Genomic DNA, 21,726 nt, shown 5'->3' with positions numbered 1-21,726 from the left:
TACCACTCCGGACTGTTATAATGTTATCTTGAAAGCCAAAAATAAAGGTATTTCATTTAAATAAAAGATTTTCACTTTATAAGATCAAACTTAATTAACAAATATTCAAATGGTTGATTAAAACCCCACCAATATAATTCAAAACCATAGTATATTGGCCCTTAAAATTTGGGACATGATTTGTTAAAATCTAATGCAGATTGAGTCTTGTTTTTGTTTTGTGATGCTCTGTATGTGTGGCAAGGAGGAGTATGTATGCAGTTTTCTTTTTCTCTTTCCCTGAGTTTAACAGAAGGGAAGAAGCTTTTAAAAAAACAAATATTCTTGGGGCCAGAGCGATAGTGCAGCAGTAGGGCGTTTGCCTTTCACGTGGCTGATCCAGGACAAACCTCGGTTTCATCCCCAGCATCCCATATGGTCTCCCAAGCCAGGAGCAATTTCTGAGTGCATAGCTAGGAGTAACCCATGAGTGTCACCGGGTGTGGCCCAAAACAAAACACAAAATCAAAAAGAACAAAAAACTTTATCTTGATTGTTACAGGATTATACCTTTTTTTGCAAATAAGTAAAATCAAAGGAAAGCTAAAGTCTATTTCTATCACCTGAACACTATATAACTCTCATAAAATGAAGAAATAAATAGGCCCTATCTGAAAATACTATTATTCCAAAACAAAGGACTGGGGACTGAAATTTGAACTGTCATTTAATCAATACAGTATTGTAATCCTTATTCTGATTATTACTGTAAAGATTTGAGAAATTTAGTCCCATTCTATTACCTCTAACTTGTCCTATAAATGCAAGTTTTAAAATAATAAAAGTAACAATCTTCATGGCAACTTTAATAGTCAAATACCAGCAGTGACTAGGAGGAAACAAAAAAGAATCTCTGAGATGGAACTATAAGTGAAACTCCCTAAAAATGTCAGTGCTACCAGTGGGGGCCTAGACAATGCTTTCAAGTTTTTCCTGAACACTTTTCTATCAACAGATCTAACTCTTTATTCCTTCTCCACTTTTACACTCTAGAACTAAAGTTGTATAACATTGCTGTAATGAAGAAGGCAGACGTATCACAGAAGTATTTATTAGTATTTCTTAAAGTATTCCTTAAAGTGACTCAACTGCCCATCAATTTCTTTGGAGAACACTATAATCTTAATTTTCAAAACCCTGTACATGTCACAAATTTTCCCCGATTGTTTGTTTTAAAATTCCTGCCCCAGAATTGATTTACAATGCATTTTATTTATTGATCTATTTTTATTAATTTGGTTTTGCTTTTGAGATACACCCCATGATGTTCAGGAGTTACTCCAGACTCTGCACTGAAAAATTGCTCCTGAAGGTTCTCAGGGGACTATGTGGATTTGTCAGAGATGAAATTTGGGTCAGCCAAGTGCCAAGCAAGTGTCCTACCCAATATGCTATTCCTCCGGCCCAATACTTTTAAAAAGGGAAAGATGGAGATTTTTGAGTCAAGCAAATCACCAAGTAAATGTAAAACATTATGAAATCAAATGTATTAAAAATGAGAAAAAAAGATAAAATCCACTTTTTAAAACTGGATTAAATTGCCAAAACAAGAGTGTACACCAACATCCTCAAATTTTGGAATGTTTCCCAGTGTTCTTAAAAAAAGAAAGAAAGAGAGAAAAAAGTAGCTCTACAGATCCACAAGCATGGAGTGGTGTAAGTCATCTCCAGTGGTTACATGATTTGTTGTTCCTATGTTTGCTGGCTGTGGATTTACTACTCAGACTCACAAGCCTCCACAACTTCGATCCACTGGAATAGGAACTCTTTTATCGAGATTCTCTTCTGCTGTTTTCATTAGAATAGCAAGCCGGCTTCCAGACACTCTTCCTTTCTGAATAGCACTCATCAACTGAAAGAAAATTAGCCAGAGTCAAAAAGCAGACTAGACCACTCCCTTACAGCTATATTTTAATAGATACCATTGATGTGGGCAGAGATGATTAAGTGATCCATCAAAAATCATAGCAGGATCACCTGCTCAACTAACAATACAATGCTGACTGTTAAAAATGGGGGAAAGGAACAGGTATTTCGTCACTGCTGCAAAAAACTTTATTCACATAGCAAATCAGCCTGCCTTGAAATGCAAACCGAATGCATCATTTTCTTGTCCATTAATATGCACACAGTACTTTTTTTTTAAAAGCAACTCAAATATTGGCATCTTTAACTCCATTTTAAGATCTTAAAAAGGAATATTGGAGATTGAGCAAAGACAAAATGTTGACCCATATTTAACTACTCTTTTTTAGTGGTTACTGTTTGACAACTTCAAGTCTCTTAAATCCAAATTCCTTAAAGACTTTTTAAGGCAATTTACATTTAAGTCCTTGAAAATGGACCCAGAGATCTACCTTTAGAATTAAAAGCACTCCACAGCTCAGATTTTAGCTAATTCATTTTTATCCAATGGATAAAATCAGAATTAGTCTTGAAATTACATGCAGTCAGCAGGCAAAGGCCTTTAATCTGGAAGATATTTTGCAATTATAAGCATGGGGATTTTTTCTTCCTTTTCGTGCTGATGGATTTTTAACTATTTACTTTTCTTGATCTCACTTCTCCAATTTCTAAATTTATTTTAAATAGAATTGATTTAGCCATTCATCATAAATATATGTATATAACAATTCTCAAAGTATTTTTAGGGTTACAGTGTTTAACCTAGAGAGATACATTTCTTAAAATGGCTCTGAATAATAGTCAGGGGCATCTGCCAAAGGGCTGGATCAGAATTTCATGACCGACCTTATTAAAAGCTGTTTTACAAGCTATTGCTGATTAGAGATGGACTCCTACATGCAGAAGTGTCATTAGAGCCCAAAGTTAAACTAAAGTCATGTAATCATGCACGGCTAGAGCTATCCTTCCAAGGGCGTTACTGAAGAAACATATTAAACAAAACATACAATGTTAAATTGATATTTACTGAAATGAACATATATTCTTAATGTTCAGAAAAGGAATAAGTTTTATTAGTAAAATCTAAAAACATCATTTGTGACAAATGGCATAACAGGAGTGATAACATATAAAAGAAAGACCAAGCATTTTGTCACTGATTATATGAGAATCTTAAAAGTGTACTACAGTCAACAAAACTGATTTTTCTTTAGTTATAAATATGTAGTGTACTAATTTCTAAAAGTTGAAGCTTATATTAAATATTACACATTTCTTGAAACTATTTATAAGAGAAAATAACAGGATATTTCCTGAGAAATAGAATTAGTATTTTAAAAGTAAAATTGTACTTGTACATTCATAAGTAGCAGCATGAGTATTTCACATATATATATATATATATATATAATTTGAAGATTATTTAAATTGATTTTTTACAAATTTATTTTTTTATTTTTTGTATGTTGGAGATAGAACCCAGATTAGTCAAATGCAAGGTAAGAGCTCTATCTCTGGTTCTACGTTGCCATATATTTCTAACAGCTTAAAATAAAGCAAGTCAATCATTTTCTTTCTTTTTCAGTATATATAAATTCTTTTAACATTTTAATAAAGAATAAGAACAACTCAAAACTATTTTAGAATATAAGGCAAATATTCTCTTATATTTGTGCTACATTTAATCTCAGATTAATCTTTGCAACTGAGTTCTCTGAAATCATTTTTTATTATTGTTTAGCATTTTATATATAAAAAAGACCCTTCACCAGTGCAACATTCCCATAACCAATGTCCCAAGTGTCCCTTTAAATAAATAAGTAAATAAGAATAAATAAGAATAAATAAGTAAATAAGTAAATAAAATTTTATCTTATTTACACTCAAGAAAATCACTTAAAACCCAATCTATGACATATTGAAAAAATCAGATTTTTATTGTTTTTAAAACCCCAAGTCCTTAGTTTAAACTCTTAAATGGTTGCTTTATTTATAATACACATGAAATAAAATGTTATATCTTTGTAGAAAACTTCTGGAATCATAAAGTAAAAAATTTCCCAAGAGAAAAAAAAACAAACAATACATTAATTAAAAGATTTCAGATCCTCAAGTGCAAATTTTAAACTCAATTTATAATATGCATTTAGCATACATTTAGCTAAACAGTAAACTAAGGAACTAAATTCTCAATTTTTATAATGCTGGACACAACCTGTGAAATTTTCTGCATTTAGATTCAACAATGCTCTTATCTGCAGCTCATCTCCAGAGAGACAATTACCATTTCCTTTGCCTTGATCTTGTTTGTTTAACTTGACACAGTGAAGAAAGGGCTGACATTGACCAAAATCCCCGGCATTAATTTATTTCATGTTCAGCATTCATCATTGCCATAGTGCAAGCAAGACCTGGCATTCATTTGAAATACCTGCCCAAGAAGCACTATAGCAAAGAAGCTGGCTGCCTGGAAACCAATAATTCTTTCTATGATCATTATTCTATAGGCATCTACAAATAATATGTGGGTTTGTTAATTCCATTTTTTAAGAAATATGTAAATAATGACAGAAAATTCATAAGTTCTTTTAATTAAAAATTAAAATAACAAAAATTATTTCCTTTGTGATTACAATTAAACGTTATAGTCTTGGGTACATTAAATGCTCAAATTATATGTGGACTGTTCCTTAAAACTTCAAAATAGATATCTTATACTTTCTACATCTTTTATAATATAGAAATATAATATGCTCAAGAAATATGTCTGAGTTTCAAATGAATATAATAACTTTTTAAAACTTCTTCCATAAAATAACCCATTGCTTTCTACTAAGAAATACTGTGTTGCCTCTCTTGCCGTAGGTAAATAATGGTCCCTCAGTGGTATTACATGGTATATTTCTTTAAAAAAAAAGCATACTTTTCATTCAGCCCTTTAAGCCATAATTAACTTAAATTTAATCTAAATTGTCCAATACAGAAAAAATTACACAGAAAAGAAGAAAATGAGCATGTACCACATAGAGCCACACACACTTAAAAACAGACATAGCAGCCTTTGCTGGTTTCAACTTTCTTCTTTTTTTCTGGAAGAAGGGTAGACCATGTGGACTTAAAATCCATTATTTAACATCCATTGGCAACCAGAAAGATTGATTCTTTTCCACACAACTCACCTGCAAAAATTCATTGAGTTCAACCTGTCCATTTTTGTTCAAATCTACCTCATTCAGAATTTCATGTAGTGTATTTTCATCCATCTGGACATCAATACTCTAAAGAAAAACACAAAAGGAGAAGACAATAGAAAATTAGAAGAACCAATGTATTAAATTACCAATCTTTCAAAATTTAAAATAACATATTAAAGAAGAAAGCACTTATTGAGATTATATCACCTATTATAACTTTTTAGAGTATTTTAATACAGATGTTGAATAAAAAAATTATTTACCTCTAAAACTCGCTGAACATCAACAATGGTAATAAAGCCCTTTTGGTCTGCATCAAACTTATGAAATCTTTTCTTATACCTGGAATACACCATTAAATTAAAAAAATAGTATTTTAATACAGATGTTGAATCAAAAATTATTTACCTCTAAAACTCACTGAACATCAACAATGGTAATAAAGCCCTTTTGGTCTGCATCATACTTATGAAATCTTTTCTTATACCTGGAATACACCATTAAATTAAAAAAATATATATTTAGGTAGGAGAATATAAAAGAAAGAGAGCTAGAAACTTATTAGAAGTACCTGTCAATGTCTGAAGCCTGGAGGCTGATTTCAGAGCGATCTGTTAACTGTTCTGAGCGAGATTTATAGCCCATTTCATAATATAGAAATTTCCTGGCCGTTTCAAGTTCTTTCTGAAAAACAGGCACATACAAAGTTCAAATATTTATGGAAAGAACTACTGATTGCCTTATTTTTTTTTCTATTTCAGTTGGCCTTCAAAAAGAAGTTCATACTCATTTATCTGACCAGCGTAATTACTTCCAGTTTTACAAAAGATAATTTACATTCAGAAACCTACCATGATCAAGATACAGAATATTACTATCACTCTAAAACCTTTCTCATATGCTACCTGTACACTTTCCTCTCCCTCACCTTTAGGAATGGTCTGCTTTCTGAAAAGCAAAACTTTCCCTTTTCTGGAATTTCACATGTACAGTATATGTAGTCTTTTAAACAATTTAGCTATAAGGCAATGACTCTGAGATTCATTCATGCTGTTCCATTTTTAGTATTCTTTTCAGTGCTGACTATTCTCTTACTCTATAGCTTATCAAAACACAGAGTAAAACAGCCTTGTAATTCAGTTAAAAAATTACTTGAACAAATAAAAAGATTAAAACAACTTTTATGATCTGGCAAGTGCTAAAACAGAGATCATGGTATTAACTGAGATTCTGTCACTAGGATACTGAAAGTTGAGTAGAAGTTATCGTCATGAGAAAAACAATCTATTCTAAATAGTAACTTTTTCTGCTTTGGGTTCAACTGATAATTAGTTTTTATCATACCACTTTGCTGCTCAAGACCAAATGACTTACTTGTATGACTTATTATTAATAAATATCTAATTTCTGCACACAAACATACATACACACAACCCCAAAGGATGTGAACTTGGATATGTGATTTAGCTGGCCAGTGGGAGATGAACGAATATATGTTGTCACTTTCAGTAAAAGCTTTAAAAGCAACTGCACAGTTTCATTTATCCTCTCATCCTATACCATGAGAAGATAAAATCCAGTCAGAAAATCAGAAAAGTTCTATCATTTAATAAACAGCCCTTTATATTATGAATGAAAAGTAAGTATTTGCTATGTTTGTTATATAGAACTCCCTAAAAAAGCTCACTAATACAAGACTTAAATTCCCCCAAAAGAGGCTGGAGAAAGTGTTCAACAGGCTGGCAAATGCTCTGCATGCTTTACATGACAGAGACCTGGGTTCAGTTCTCAATGCGACATGGTATACTAAGCACAACTGGGAGACACCCTAGCATAGAGCATGGAACAGCCTCTCACAATGACTGGATATGTCCCTCTCACTACCCAAAAATAATTTCCCAGAATTTCCATCAAAGAATTTTACTAATCCAAGGATTTCCAAATTTTGATCTACCTAACAGCACAGTGGAGAGAAAACATATTTGTATGAAATGTGCTGACGTGTTAGATTCTGTCAGAGACAAGTCAGTATATATACATGATAAATATACAATATACATATGATAAATATATAATATACATAAAACTAGTCTATGAAGTCATTGAGAATATGCTATAGAGCAAATTTCTCTAAATATAGGTAATTCACTATTTAAAAAAAATAGGACTATTTTTCTGTTGCTTCATTTTTCTGTTGCTTCATTTTTTTGTCAAACTAGCTCAAGATTCATTCATCTCCTTGGCAATGCCACCTGTGATGCTGCCCTCTAAGAGCAAGCTCTTCCATAATTCATGTCCTTCGACTGCCAATGTAATGTATCCAACCTCGATGGAACAAGGAATCATGGCATTTAAAACCAGAAGAGATTTTTTCCCTACAACTCACCCAATGTACTTCACTAATTTCACATTTCCTATACACCATTCTAAAAAATAGAAACATGAGTCCTCCATCTAAAGAATTTTAATAAGATGGTGACTCAATACAAATAGAAACTCTTTACAGGGTAAGTCAGTACTTAAAATTTTGTTGTTTAAATTAATTAAATCCGTCTCACTATATTTTTCTAAGTTGTGGAGTCTAGCAAAAGTTTTCTAGAATGAGGTGAGGCATTCTTACATCCTAATAGTTGGAGAGTGTTTTGGTTTCTTTTGCTTTGTCTTCTCAGATCACACTACAACAATGTAAAAAAAAACGGCTATAATCACATGCTTCCCTTTTTAGAGTTCCATTCAGTATAAACTACTCTTCTGCATAAAACAAGAATTCAAACCCCTACCTGGTAATTTTATCCAGACGACTACTGTCTATCATATATTACAATTATTGTTAGAAAACCACAATACTTTAATAGAGTCTGCAAGTACCTAGAAGGGAATAACTACCAGCTTCATCAATCTAGATATATGACTTCTATTAATGCAGCTTAAGACTGCAATTGCATTTGGAGGCAGCCATGATCCACAGTTAACCACTATGCATTTACAGTTAACAAAAGCCATATTTCTTTTCCGCATATACTACTGTTAAGCCTTGTCAAATCTATAGTGAATAGATCGAGTTGTTTTTCTACTTAATGTAAGGTTTGCCATTTATCTCTATTAAATTATACCTAATGAAATTTCACCCATTGCTTCCATTTGTCATGAAATATTCAATCCCTTTCAGTTTCTTATTATTAGTGCACCAAGACTCATGCCATCAACATTGTAATGTAAGTGCTTCAACCAAAATATGCTGTGGTAAAGACCAATAGGAGAGTTTGCATGACCAGTCATCTAGATAGTGCATCTGAAGCCAATAGTCATCATTCGGTTAAAAATACATCAATATTACAAATACAGATCATGGAACTTTATAAAATGTTTTAAGTAATCAAAGTTCTTTTTATGAAAGACATTACTTTCATCTAACGATCTGGTTGTTTTTGCTGATAAGAAAATGAGATGTCTGGGACCATATTAACTAGCCCACACTACAGCACCTTAAGTTCTGTTTGCTCCCCTACTCTTTCACTGGAGGTTAATCTCTGGCTAACACCATCGGTCCTACTCAGAATAAGAAGTAGATTACTTCCTTTCTGCTAGGACTAGCAGGCTCTCTATTCACCTGCATCAGACTATGCCATAGCTGTTGAACAGCAAATACAGATTATGTCCAGAAAATTTCACAGTGCTCATAGCTATACTTCTTATCACTGGGTGAAGATGGGCAACGTAGAAAAATAGCAATTTACCACCTAATCCCTTAGAGTATCCAGAAGGTCTAACTACAAAGACTCTTCCTTAGCACAACAGAAACTAGGAAACCAATGGAGAATATGAGACTTAAAAGTTCAATGAGTGAAAACAGTAACATGGAAGATACAACTAACACCATCCTGTAAACCCTATAAACCCTGAGAATATTATTTTAATGACACCATAATGAGGATATTTAATGAGCTCAAAAAAAAATGATTGCATAAGTAGTCAGAAAAGCAGAAGAAAGTATGAGAGCTGAAATGAGAAAACTCTAAGTATAGACATGAAGAGTATATTAAATAATATAAAACTAATTCGATATAAAAATTATACAAAAAGTCTGAATGGGGCGAGAGCAATAGTGCAGCAGTAGGGCATTTGCCTTGCACGTGGCCAACCCAGGACAGACAGGGTTTGATCCCCGGAGTCCTGTATGGTCCCCCAAGCCAGGAGCCATTTCTGAGTGCATAGCGTGGAGCAAGCCCTGAGAGTCACCAGGTCTGGCCCCAAAACAAAACAAAAACGTCTGAGCATTATAATAACAGTAGAGAAAAAAGAGCAACTCAAAAAAGAGAAAGGAAACCTCCAGAAAACAACCAAAAAAAAAAAAATGGGAAAAATGGAAAAAAATAATGAAAAGCATACCCAGAGAACTATGGGAAGATTTTAAAAGAAACAATGCAAGAATCAATAGTATCCCTTAGGAACAGGAAAGTGAGTTTGATAGATAATTAATGAAGAAATCATAATTAAGAACTCCCCAGGGTTGAATAAAGGCCACCAAATACAACACAAAGGGTGCCATTAAAACAGACTCAACTGGGGCCGGGCGGTGGCGCTAAAGGTAAGGTACCTGCCTTGCCTTCGCTAGCCTTGGACGGACCGCGGTTCGATCCCCCGGTGTCCCATATGGTCCCCCAAGCCAGGAGCAACCTCTGAGCGCATAGCCAGGAGTAACCCCTGAGCGTTACCGGGTGTGGCCCAAAAACCAAAAAAAAAAAAAAAAAAAAAAAAAAAACAGACTCAACTATAAAAACTCCCAAGACACAATGTATTCAGAAAGATAAAAAAAAAAAACAAAAAACAAAAACCTTGCAGCCAGAGAGATAATGCAGCAGGTATGCGTATGCTTTGCATATGACAAATTTGGGTTTGATCTCCAGCACCACATAGTGGATCCTGAATACTCCAGGAGTATAGAGCCAGGAATAAACCCTGAGCACAGTTTGGTGTACCCCCTCACTAAAAGAAGATGATAAAAATCAAAAAGAAAATACTGAAAGCAACAAGATAAAATAAAAACTTTCATACAAAGAAAGGAAAATCGAAGGCTTTGTTTATCAAATTGATCTTATATGGGGGTGGTGGGTAAGGTGTCCTTTGAGACACTGGTGAAGAAAAGTGGAAAATGGTGTTGGAATGCAATATACATGAAGTGTGATTAGCAGTATTATAAATCCAGGTATCTCAAAAAACTTTAAATAGTAAAAATGTTTAAAGAAAATAACATGCATGAAATTATTTTTCCTAGCCAATTACATACCATAGTTCATCACTAAACTTCTAGCTCACTACTAAGATAATTCAAGATGCCAGCAATTAGAAAATGTCCAATAAATGCTAAAAACCTCAAGCTTATAGGGCACAAACAATATTTTATTCTCCTCCTCTCTCCTTCTAGAATTATTATTTTTTTTTTTTTTGGTTTTTGGGCCACACCCGGTGACGCTCAGGGGTTACTCCTGGCTATGCGCTCAGAAGTTGCTCCTGGCTTGGGGGACCATATGGGACACCGGGGTATCGAACCGGGGGATCGAACCGCGGTCTGTCCAAGGCTAGCGCAGGCAAGGCAGGCACCTTACCTTTAGCGCCACCGCCCGGCCCCTCCTTCTAGAATTATTTCAATTTTTCTTTATAAAATTACTTTGCCTGCTTTTGACCTCTGATTCTGTTTCTCTCACAATATTTTAATGCCTAAGAGCAGTTAAGTAATTCACCTGTAGATTATGCTATAATACCTAATTTATCTGAACTCTTGGATAAGCTTATTTAGAGTAGCACCCCATTTTCACTTATCAGCCTTAATTTTATTCTTTCACACTGAAAAATCATTTTCTTTGTTAAAGAAGTGGTGCAGGGGCCGGTGAGGTGGCGCTAGAGGTAAGGTGTCTGCCTTGCAAGAGCTAGACAAGGAAAGATCGCGACTGCGGTTCAATCCCCTGGTGTCCCACATGGTCCCCCCAAGCCAGGGGCAATTTCTGAGCGCTTAGCCAGGAGTAACCCCTGAGCATCAAATGGGTGTGGCCCGAAAAACAAAACAACAACAACAAAAAACTCAAACAAACAAAAAAGAAGTGGTGCAATGTAAGAGAAAAGGGGGAAATGAAAGAAGATAAATTTGTATTAAACTGTGGGTTAACTAATTCCCCTTTTCTCTATCACTAAGTAATACTGCTCTAGTCACTTTAAGCAATGATCAAGGTTGGACCTTTATCTTCAATCTTTCTAAAGGCTTTATAGATGTTTTTAGCAATTTTTAAGAGAGCCAACTCCTGCCACTATTTGTAGACATCCACATTATTACTAGAAGGTCTGTTGTTGTTAAATACTTATCTATCACTGACTGCAAATTTGGCCATATATCTGCTTGCTTTCTTCTACCACTCCATTTTTTCGCTTGCTTTCCATTTTCGTCCTCATTGGAATTCATTTGAAAAGAAATTCTGTGTTGTTAGACTGTAGCAATCTACGTTAGTGGCCTTTTGTTTAAAGTCTCTCAAATGCATGTTTTATCTAAAGGTTATAAAATCGACCAAATACTACTGTAGCATTTCACCAAAATATATCCCAAACATTTGAGTCTCTACTCGGCAGCCCAAGTTGGATTTCTCTTGAAATAATTTCTTTTATAGAAACTGATGATGAGCAAAGATATTTTATTTACTTTCATTTCTTACTTTTGTAAAGAATGATAAATCTTACCTTAGTTTTTTTAATTATAGTTTTAATTATAGGACAATAGAAAGTTTAAAGGCACCAAATCTTCACTAAAGAAATAGGTTAATTTACTTAATTCAGAATTTTATAATTCATTTAGACCATGCAGTGATATTTTCTCTTATATTAATTTATACCCTGTAAACAATAGCTCAGTCATGCCATATTCTATTCCTTTATCAGCCTTCAAACCTTTTAGACAAGGCCTTATTCCCCAAATGAGTTTGACCAGATTGGTTGTATTTAGACTTGAGCCGGGCTCTTCTAAATCTAAATTTTGGAAAAATACACACATATTTCTAAAGTATATATGTGTTGTAAATATACTGAAACAATAAGATATTCGTTATTCCCCTAAAATATTTGGAATAGTGCTCAGTATACAAGTCACTCATTAAGTATTGACTGGTAAAACAACTACAATTCATCTACAGAGAGTTATTTATCACCTTGTTCCTCTTTCACTTTTGCAGGTTAAATAATCCCAATGCTTTTAACCTTTTCTCACAAGTCCAGCTTTCTAACCTTTAATTTTTTTCCCTCCTCCTTTGTTCTCTCTAGACTGTTCACAGCTCTCATTAATACTCCTATGTCTCTAATACTGAGTAATAACTTAAGCTCTTTTATTTCTGATACTGTGTTGAGGGGGATGGAAGAATATTTCTGTGTATCTGAGTATATAAATCTTTTATAAAATTTTAGTTGCAGCTAAATTTAGATTCCTCAGAGGCCCTGAACACAAGCAGTTTATAGAATTTTCTTCCTTTTTCCTACCTCCTACATGTAGCCTGATTCCTGGCACAATATATCTTCCTGAATATTTAAATGATTCCAACCAAAACTTTTACAAGAACACATTATGCTCAATCCTTTTATATGGTAAAAAATGATTGGCAGCAGCACAAGTATAGTAGGTTTTTCCCTGTATTTCTTCTGCATATAGTTTCAGTTAAACCATAACTCAAAACTGAAAAAACTATAAAATAATTTTACCCAATCAGAGGGCAGTGTGATGAAAGTGCATACTCTAGAATTAGTTACTTGGCTTCAATTCCTGTCCATGACTTATTAGTTGAAGGACATATTGAAGGGCTACTTAAGGACATATCTAACATCTGACTAAACAGCACATTCTTTAAGCAAAAATTAAAAAAAAAATCTGTTGGGTAAGGAGCTTGCCTTGTACATAGTCAACTGGGGTCTGATCTCCCAGTATCTCATATAGTTCCCAGAGAACCACCAGGAATAATTTCTGAAAGCTGAGACAGAAGTAACCTCCGACATCAGTGAGTGTGGTTCATATCAAGCAAACAAAAACCCATTTCTTGTTTCATCTTACTAAACCACTCAGAATATTTGATACAGCATATTACTTACTTATTTTTGAAATATTTGCTCTCTCATCTAATGTGTTACAACTCTCTTGATTATTCTTATACCTTCTCCAACCCAAGTATCCATTGTTTTCTCTCCCACTTGGTTTCTGAACTCCCTAACTGCTAAAGACTAAACTGCTCCAGGACTTAGACTTTGAGTTTTCAAGATTTAACTACACAAACTATTTAGACATCTTATCCCATTAACTGGCTTAAATACCAACTAAACATTCTAACTCTATTTCAGTATACACCCCTTAATTACAAATTAATATAGTCCATGATCTGGTTTATATTTTAATAGAATCACATAAAGTAGGGACATTAGCAGGAGGAAAATAAACAATTACAATAATTCATATAATATTGGTAGTCTGAATAAAGATGACTGAAAATGTTCATGTTCAGCAATGAAATCGCCCCATTATTTGGGAGTTGCTGATAGACTGAGATCAAGTCTGATACAACAAAGAATATCAGAGCCACAATAGGTGAAATACCTAATTGTGAGATGGGAAGTTGTGGGTAGTTTATAGAAATTTAAGGAAGCAGACAAGAGAGATAGTACAACAGGTAGGGAATTGGCCTTGTTGTATGAGGCTGATCCAGGTTTGATCCCAAATAATCTGATATGATCTCTCAAGCTCACCTGGAATGATCCCTGAACACAAAGCCAGGAGTAGGCTCTGAGTACCATTGGATGTGGTCCAAAAACAATGCCACCATTGGCATTGGGAGAGTGGGGGAGGTAGAAGTTCTGAGAAAGTGCTATACTGGTGTCAAAATCCTTATGTTGAAGACCTAACTTACAATGTGATAATATGAGGATATGGTGTTTGGAGGGATAAATAGATTCAGGTCTTGATGAGTTAGTACCCTAATAAGAAAAGTTCTCTCCCCCTTTATTACTCTATTTCTCTGTCCTCTCTTTCTCTCCATCTTCTCTCTCTAACTCCTCACCTCTTTTTCTCCATTATGCGTATGCAACAAATAAGTAGCTGTTTAAAAGGCAGGAAAAGAAGTTTTCATTTTTAAAATATTTATGAAAATGCCTCTCTGTAGGAGTGGTTCAGTTTAATTAGAAAGGGCAAAGATCATCTGCTTATTACAAGTTAGGCCAGCCTATATGAATACCTAAGTATTGTTGGCTTTATTATTTTTAATTTCGGGATAAATATAAATTCTCAAATGATACAAAACAATAAGATTTAGTGGCTAGGTGATAAAACCACTATTTTCTGAAAAAGGCAAATTCCTAGGAATGAAAATTTGACTCCAACAAATTTTAAGTGTTTATGATTAAAAGCAGAAAAAAAAAAGTCAACCCACATTCCATAGCTGCCTTACTTTATCAGGAAACATGGTCACAAGTATAAGAGCTATTTTTCTTAGGAGAAATTTCCAGAAACAAACTAAATTTTGGTACTAAAACATGCAGTTTTCTAAAGACTTTAACTACATATATAGAAATCAGAAAATCTAAACTCATCATTAAAAACTACTAATCAATCATGACACTATGCATGTTTATAATGGAAGTCTTTGGTCATAAACACTTCTATATTATACCTGTTTCTTAACATCATCCCAATTCAGCTCTCTGCCCATGAGCTCAACAATCCTAGGGAGGGCTTCCTCTGCAGCTTGGACGTTCAGGAAGGCCAGGCGAGTGCGCCGTGAAATCATATCCACTGCAGTGCAGGCATACTCCTTAATCCCGTATTTTACCTACATGTGAATTAAAATCAAAATAGATAACGTAGAACTTAAAAAAAATAAAAATAAAATATTTCACTTACAAAACAAACAATACTTATAAAAAAAATCACACATTTCTTTACACCTAATTCTGTGGCAGTTATATAATAGTGACATCATAGAAGTTCTGCATCTGGCTGCAAGGGTTTGGAAAAGAGGATAAATTGAACTTGAGTTAGTGCCTTCTTCCTGAATAGAACTTGGCAAAAGATGCAAAGTGATTATCAGCCACAAAAACCACCTCTCTTTAATCATAATGTGGATGTTAATTTACATAGTTAAGTAGATAAGAAATAAGTAGGTTACAATCTCACTTCTGCTGATCAAAGTTTTCTGTGTTACAGTAACCACAAGACAGGTTGTCGGTAGAGCCCAACTGACTGGCAAATGCTTACAAAACACTCATATTTAGATATAGTGTCTTACTAAAGCAAGAGCTCTAATTTCATAAGCATGAACTATGAAACCTTAATGATAAAATCTTTAAATCTCTGAGAAGAGTCCAATCAACCTAATTCAGTAGGAGTCAGGGTACATGCAGGTGTCCTGGCTTTGATGCTCAGCACCTCTAGGTCTCCTGGGAACTACCAGGAGTAAACTTATAACACCAATCTGGGGGGTTGAAGCTATAGCACAGCAGTAGGGTGTTTGCCTTGTAAGCGGCTGATCCAGGACAGACTTTGGTTCAATCCCCAGAGTCCCATTTGGTCCCCCAAGCCAGAGCAATTTCTGAGCACATAGCCAGGAGTGACCCCTGAGTGTCACAGGGTATGGCCCAAAAAGGAAAAAAAAAAAGAGTATGGTAATACAGTAACACCAATCTGGGTGTGGCCCTTAAAAAAACAAAACAAAAATAACTATAAATTTAGGAAAGAGGGAACCAAAAATAAATTAATAAGAATCGGACAACTCTGAAGAAAAAAATTATATTTTCTATCATCATTATTATTATCACTATAAGTAACACTGCTATTTTGTAAATAAATGATTTTTTTTTTGGTGGTTTTTGGATCACACCCGGCAGTGCTCAGGGATTATTCTTGGCTCCAGGCTCAGAAATTGCTCCTGGCAGGCACGGGGGACCATGTGGGACGCCGGAATTCAAACCAATGACCTCCTGCATGAAAGGCAAATGCCTTACCTCCATGCTATCTCTCCGGCCCCATAAATAAATGATTTTGACGGGAAAATATAGGTTTGAGCTAAGAGAATAAACAACTATCAATTTAGTTATCTGTAACTTTATTTTGATTTTCTATTTTTATTTGTTTTTAGGCCAAACCCAGCAGTGGTCAGAGCTTAATCCTGGCTCTGTGCTCAAAAAATCATATAGACCTGGATCAACAGCATGCAAAGCAAATATCCAACCTGCTTTACTATTTTTCAGGTACCAGCTTTATGTAATTTTTAAAGAAGATGAAAAATAAATAGAATAAGAGTATCCCATGGCAGATAGAATACTTCCGAATATGTGAATATTATTTGCATACCTCCGCTTCAATGTAGGGAAATTCTGACACAAGACGTACTCCAACAACAGGCCATCTTTTCCCAGTCACACTTGCCATTTTAGCCACCTCAAAAGCTCTGTCACCATAAGTGGTAGCAAGATGTTGTGCCACCTAGGGAAATAAAACTGCATTAGTCAGGAACTGTGATTATTAACTTCTAAATACACTGCCAAGAGAAAATAAAGGTTTTATTGGGTTTTGGGGTTGTTTATTTTCTACAGCCTATAACTAATAGTTCTGAGAGAGGATTAGATCTTGACTTTCTGGGAGGAAACCACTTGAGTTCTGAATGCTTAGGCTAGCACTAACTCTATAACACATGTATCAATGCATCAGTGACTGATGAACATTCAGTTTCATTCTGCTCTTGTTAGCACTTCTGAAGAACAGCTTTCTTTATGCCTGAGGTATAAAAAAAATCCAAAGAATTTAGGATGCTCTGTCTGCTGGAAGCAAATCAAATAGTATAAGAATTTTTAATAGAAATTAAGATGCATATTGCTTTTTAGGCACGATCAAGGCAAAGGTATAATGATTTTGTTTTAATAGCTGAATCCCATAACACATAGACAGTAATAAATACAGCAACAAAGGACCCCAAATCAGCAAGATCACATGATTGCCAATTGTGTTATAGGCATTACTGAGATTCAGAATAAGAAAAATGATGTGGGGCCGGGTAGGTGGCGCTGGAGGTAAGGTGTCTGCCTTGCAAGCGCTAGCCTAGGAAGGACCGTGGTTCGATCCCCGGTGTCCCATATGGTCCCCCCAAGCCAGGGGCGATTTCTGAGCACATAGCCAGGAGTAATCCCTGAGCGTCAAACGGGTGTGGCCCAAAAACCAAAAAAAAAAAAAAAAAAAAAAAAAAAAAAAAAAAGAAAAATGATGTATGTAGTAATGCATACTCACCTCACTTTCAAGTCCATAATCCTGCACAAGCCTAATATAGAGTGTGGGGCTCCAATCTTTACCCCCTTGAAGAAAGAGCCCAACTGTTTTACTTGGTCCTGCCTTCAAATTATGAGCCTTGATAGCAGCATTGATTGTATCTTCTGCCATAGACCGATATGTTGTCCACTTTCCACCTAAAAATAAGTCGAGAAATAACTAATTATGCTGTGATTCCTATATTTTAGAAGACATGTTATTGATTCATTAATAACAAAACCATTTATAACAAATAGGGCAAAGTCATGGCAAACAAATATGATGGCAAATGTAGGGAAGAAAGGCTGCATTCAAAATCATAAAAATGTTCCTCTTCATAAGCATGAAGAGATTCTAGTGTCACAATTTAACTTCAACTTCTCGCTCAAGCATGCCAAAATAGCAAGGCTCAGCAGTTCCCACCTGCTATAGTGATGAGACCGCTCTCACTGATGTCCACAATATGATTCCGGGAGATAGACTGAGTGTCCGCTGAGTTGGGGTTTGTGACAAGGGGACGAATACCACTCCATGCAGCCAGGACATCACCTCTTCTCACTGGGAAGGAGCAATGAAAGGGGTTAAGAGGATTACTCAGTAACATTTCAACAAAAATAAAATAGTTGACAGTAAAACCTCCCTACAAGAAATAAACAAGTATGTACATTAGATGGAGAAAAAAAATCCAATATATAAATATTAAGGGAGCAAATACAAGATGAAAAGTCCCCAAAATTACTGTTACAAAGAGAATTTTCAAAAGAAAAACAAAACTAAGTAACTTGAAAATCACTGACACTGGAGATTAAAAAAAAAGGAAACCAAAGAAATAATTGTTAGCTATCACCCCTCAGCTGGAACAATCTGAACTAATTAGTAATGACCTCAAAAAGGTTAAAAATGTCTGAGTCTGGTTTACAAAACCATATGCTAGGACTACTATTAGACTCAACTTCTTTATTCACATTAGTTTCAATTACATTTTCCATTACATTTTCCATACCAAAGAGCCAACGAAGTGCTCCAATCTAATAGTGGCCTAATGATCTACTGTGGGGAGATAAATGACTGGTTGGTTCACCTGAACTTTAGTAAAATAGTTATTTCATCTTTATAAAATAAATATGTGAATGAGCCAGAGTAACAGCAGAGTGGGTAGAGCATTTGCCTTGCATGTGGCTGGCCTGCGTTCTAGCCACAATATCCCATGTGGTCCAAGCAATTACTGAGTACAAAGCCAGGAGTAATCCCTAACACCACCAGGTTTAGCCACAAACAAAACAAAAGAAAAAAAACTCTAAAAGACAAGTGAAGAGCCAGAGCAATAGTACAGTGGGTAGGAAGTCTACCTTGCATACAAAGTTTGATCCCTAGCATCCCATATTGTACTCTGATCTTGCTAGAAGTAGTTCAAGGGTGCAGAGGCACAAATAACTTCTGAGCACTGCCCAGAGTGGTCCAAAGAACAAAAGAAAAGAAAAGAAAAAAAAATAGACATGTGCATTTCTCATTCACCAGAATTGCACATTTGTAAACCTCACTTGTAAACATCATCTTCATCTTACTCTCAGCCACTATCCATATAATAAGGCAATGAGAAATTGGAAATTGAGACACATAAGAATTATAGTGAATCCTCACCTTAAACCACTCATATAAATATCACAAGGCCAGTAAGATAGCATAGCAGATTGGAGTGCATGCTTTGCATTGCAGGAGTGCCAGGTTAGATTCTGACCTGAGTATAACAATTACCCCCAACTTGGAACAAGCTCTCCACCCACAAACTAAGCACCACATGGTATGGTCTAAAATCCAAAACTGAACACAACAATAAAAAAAAAATTCAAACTGGAAGCCAAAGAGAGAGAGAAGGAATAAGGTACATGCTTTGCATGCTGAGAGCCCATGAGTGTAAAGTCAGGTGTAAGCCCTGAGTATTGATGGGTGTGGCTCAAAAACAACCAAAATAATCCTCAAATAGGATATATTATATGTATAAATATAAACAAGTATATATAAGCTAAATGTAAAATAAAAATTCAAGAAAACTGAAGAGGAAAACATTATCTATAGTTTAACATAATTTAACATCACATAAATATTTATAGAAATAAGCCATGATTTCTTGCATATAACACCAAAAAATGGAGTCTGAACAGTAGCAGAGTGGGTAATGCATTTGCCTTACACCCAGCTGACCCAGGTTTGATACTCGGCATCCCATATCATCTACTTAGCCTGCCTGGAGTGATTTCTGAGTGCAGAGCCAGGAGTAACTCCTGAGTGCGCTGGGTGTGGCCAAAGAAAACAAAAACCAAACAAACAAACATACAAAAAACACCAGAAAACTTTTAAAAAGGATATAATCAAAGAATGAAAGGCAACTTATACTATGGGAGAAAATATTTGAAAAAGATCATATAAAGAATTTATATTAGACTATTATCTCAAATCCCTAAATTCAATAACGAAAAAAGACAAACCTGCTTAGAAAAATGAATAAAAAATATGAAATGATATTTCTCCAAAGATATAAAAACTGGTCCATATTCATATAGAAAAGAAGCCCAAATATCACCAAAAAGAGAACTGAAAATGAAAACCACAATGATATAGTATTTGATATCTGTTAGGATGGTATATAAAATATAAGAAAATGGAAAACATATTTAAACAAATATCTATATATATTTGGAAAAAACCTTCGCACATTGTGATTGAAGATAAAATGATACAGTCACTGTGAATAACATCATTGAAGTTTCTCAAAAATTTTAACATAAACTACTATATCATCTAGAAACTATACTTTTTATATGTCCAAAATAACTGAAAGAGGAAAGACTTGTACATGCCATCATTCACAGAAGAATTATTTATAATAAAGAATATAAAAGCCGGGCCTGGAGAGATAGTACAGCGGCATCTGCCTTGCAAGCAGTCGATCCAGGATCAAAGGTGGTTGGTTCAAATCCCGGTGTCCCATATGGTCCCCCGTGCCTGCCAGGAGCTATTTCTGAGCAGACAGCCAGGAGTAACCCCTGAGCACCGCCGGGTGTGGCCCAAAAACCACAAAAATAAAAAGAATATAAGAGCCGGAGAGAGAGAGAGCATGGAGATAAGACGTTTGCCTTTCATGCAGAAGGACAGTGGTTCAAATCCCGGCATCCCATATGGTCCCCTGGGCCTGTCAGGTGCGATTTCTAAGCATAGAGCCAGGCATAACCCCTGAGTGCTGCCGGGTGTGACCCAAAAAAAACCAAAAAAAATAAATAAATAACTAAAAAGTAACCTAGGTGTCTAGCAGCTGATGAATGAATAAACCAAGCATGGTATAAACATGCAATAGAATGTTACTCAGCCTTTAAAATGAAATCTTGACATAGGGAATTAATGAAAATGTATCTAGAAGGTATTACGCTATTAAAACAATTCAGTGAAGAAAAGTAAAATTTTATTCCTCTTGTATCAAAATAAATATTAAAATTATAGGCAGAAAATAAAAACGGTGGCCACTGGGATGTGCGTTAAGAGGAAAAACTGGGAGTTTTGGTCAGTGGTTATTGAATTTTAGTTGGATAAGATGTATAAAGTGGTAGAGTGATGGTGGTTACACTAAAATTGAATGCACTTACGTTTATATGAACACAGTTAATACCACAAAACCACATGCTTTACAATGATAAATTTTAATTCCAATTTAAACTGAGACAAAAGGAAAAAACAAGTTTCAAAATATGAGAAGACTAAGAAAACATTTTATATATAATATGGAATTATCAATAAATCTGTTATCCCATACTCTGCTAAGATCTTAGTGTAATAACTCATGCAGGGAGCAAAAACAATCTGAACTTTAGATCTAATTTTCTCTTTAGTTTTATATCTTCATATGGTGACATATTCTAAATATTCATGCACAGAAATGTTGCTATATTTTTATCAACTGTACAAAGACTCCTTGAAATAATTAATAAAAAACAAAAACAAAAACAAAATCCACACAACAGCTCCTAAAAAAAAAAATCACCGAAACAAATTTAGGGAAAAATAAGCTAAAATAACATGTAGGATGACAGATAATCTCTATTTTTTTATACTAACTGAAAATGTAGTAAATAAATTAATGTTAAAAATAAATTCAGGGCCCAGAGAGATAGCACAGCGGTGTTTGCCTTGCAAGCAGCCGATCCAGGACCAAAGGTGGTTGGTTCGAATCCCGGTGTCCCATATGGTCCCCCGTGCCTGCCAGGAGCTATTTCTGAGCAGACA

General features: G+C 34.8%; 1 protein-coding gene across 1 annotated transcript in view; it reads right to left on the bottom strand.

The window, feature by feature from the left end:
• Positions 1-1,235: 1,235 nt before the first annotated feature.
• The window catches only part of GPD2 (glycerol-3-phosphate dehydrogenase 2), a 115,097-nt gene continuing 94,606 nt past the window's right edge, over positions 1,236-21,726 (bottom strand). The window contains exons 9-16 of the mRNA XM_049773107.1: positions 17,875-18,009; positions 17,434-17,609; positions 16,504-16,635; positions 14,825-14,983; positions 5,710-5,822; positions 5,402-5,480; positions 5,124-5,222; positions 1,236-1,891 (exon numbers count right to left, since the gene is read on the bottom strand). Coding sequence (XP_049629064.1) covers positions 1,766-1,891; positions 5,124-5,222; positions 5,402-5,480; positions 5,710-5,822; positions 14,825-14,983; positions 16,504-16,635; positions 17,434-17,609; positions 17,875-18,009 — 1,019 coding nt within the window. The 3' untranslated portion in view covers positions 1,236-1,765. The remainder of the gene's footprint in view (positions 1,892-5,123; positions 5,223-5,401; positions 5,481-5,709; positions 5,823-14,824; positions 14,984-16,503; positions 16,636-17,433; positions 17,610-17,874; positions 18,010-21,726) is intronic.

Source organism: Suncus etruscus, chromosome 5, assembly GCF_024139225.1.
Source record: "Suncus etruscus isolate mSunEtr1 chromosome 5, mSunEtr1.pri.cur, whole genome shotgun sequence".
Lineage (NCBI taxonomy): Eukaryota > Metazoa > Chordata > Mammalia > Eulipotyphla > Soricidae > Suncus > Suncus etruscus.
The sequence above is the reverse complement of the archived record's forward strand: the minus strand, read 5'-3'. Positions and strand labels throughout refer to the sequence as shown.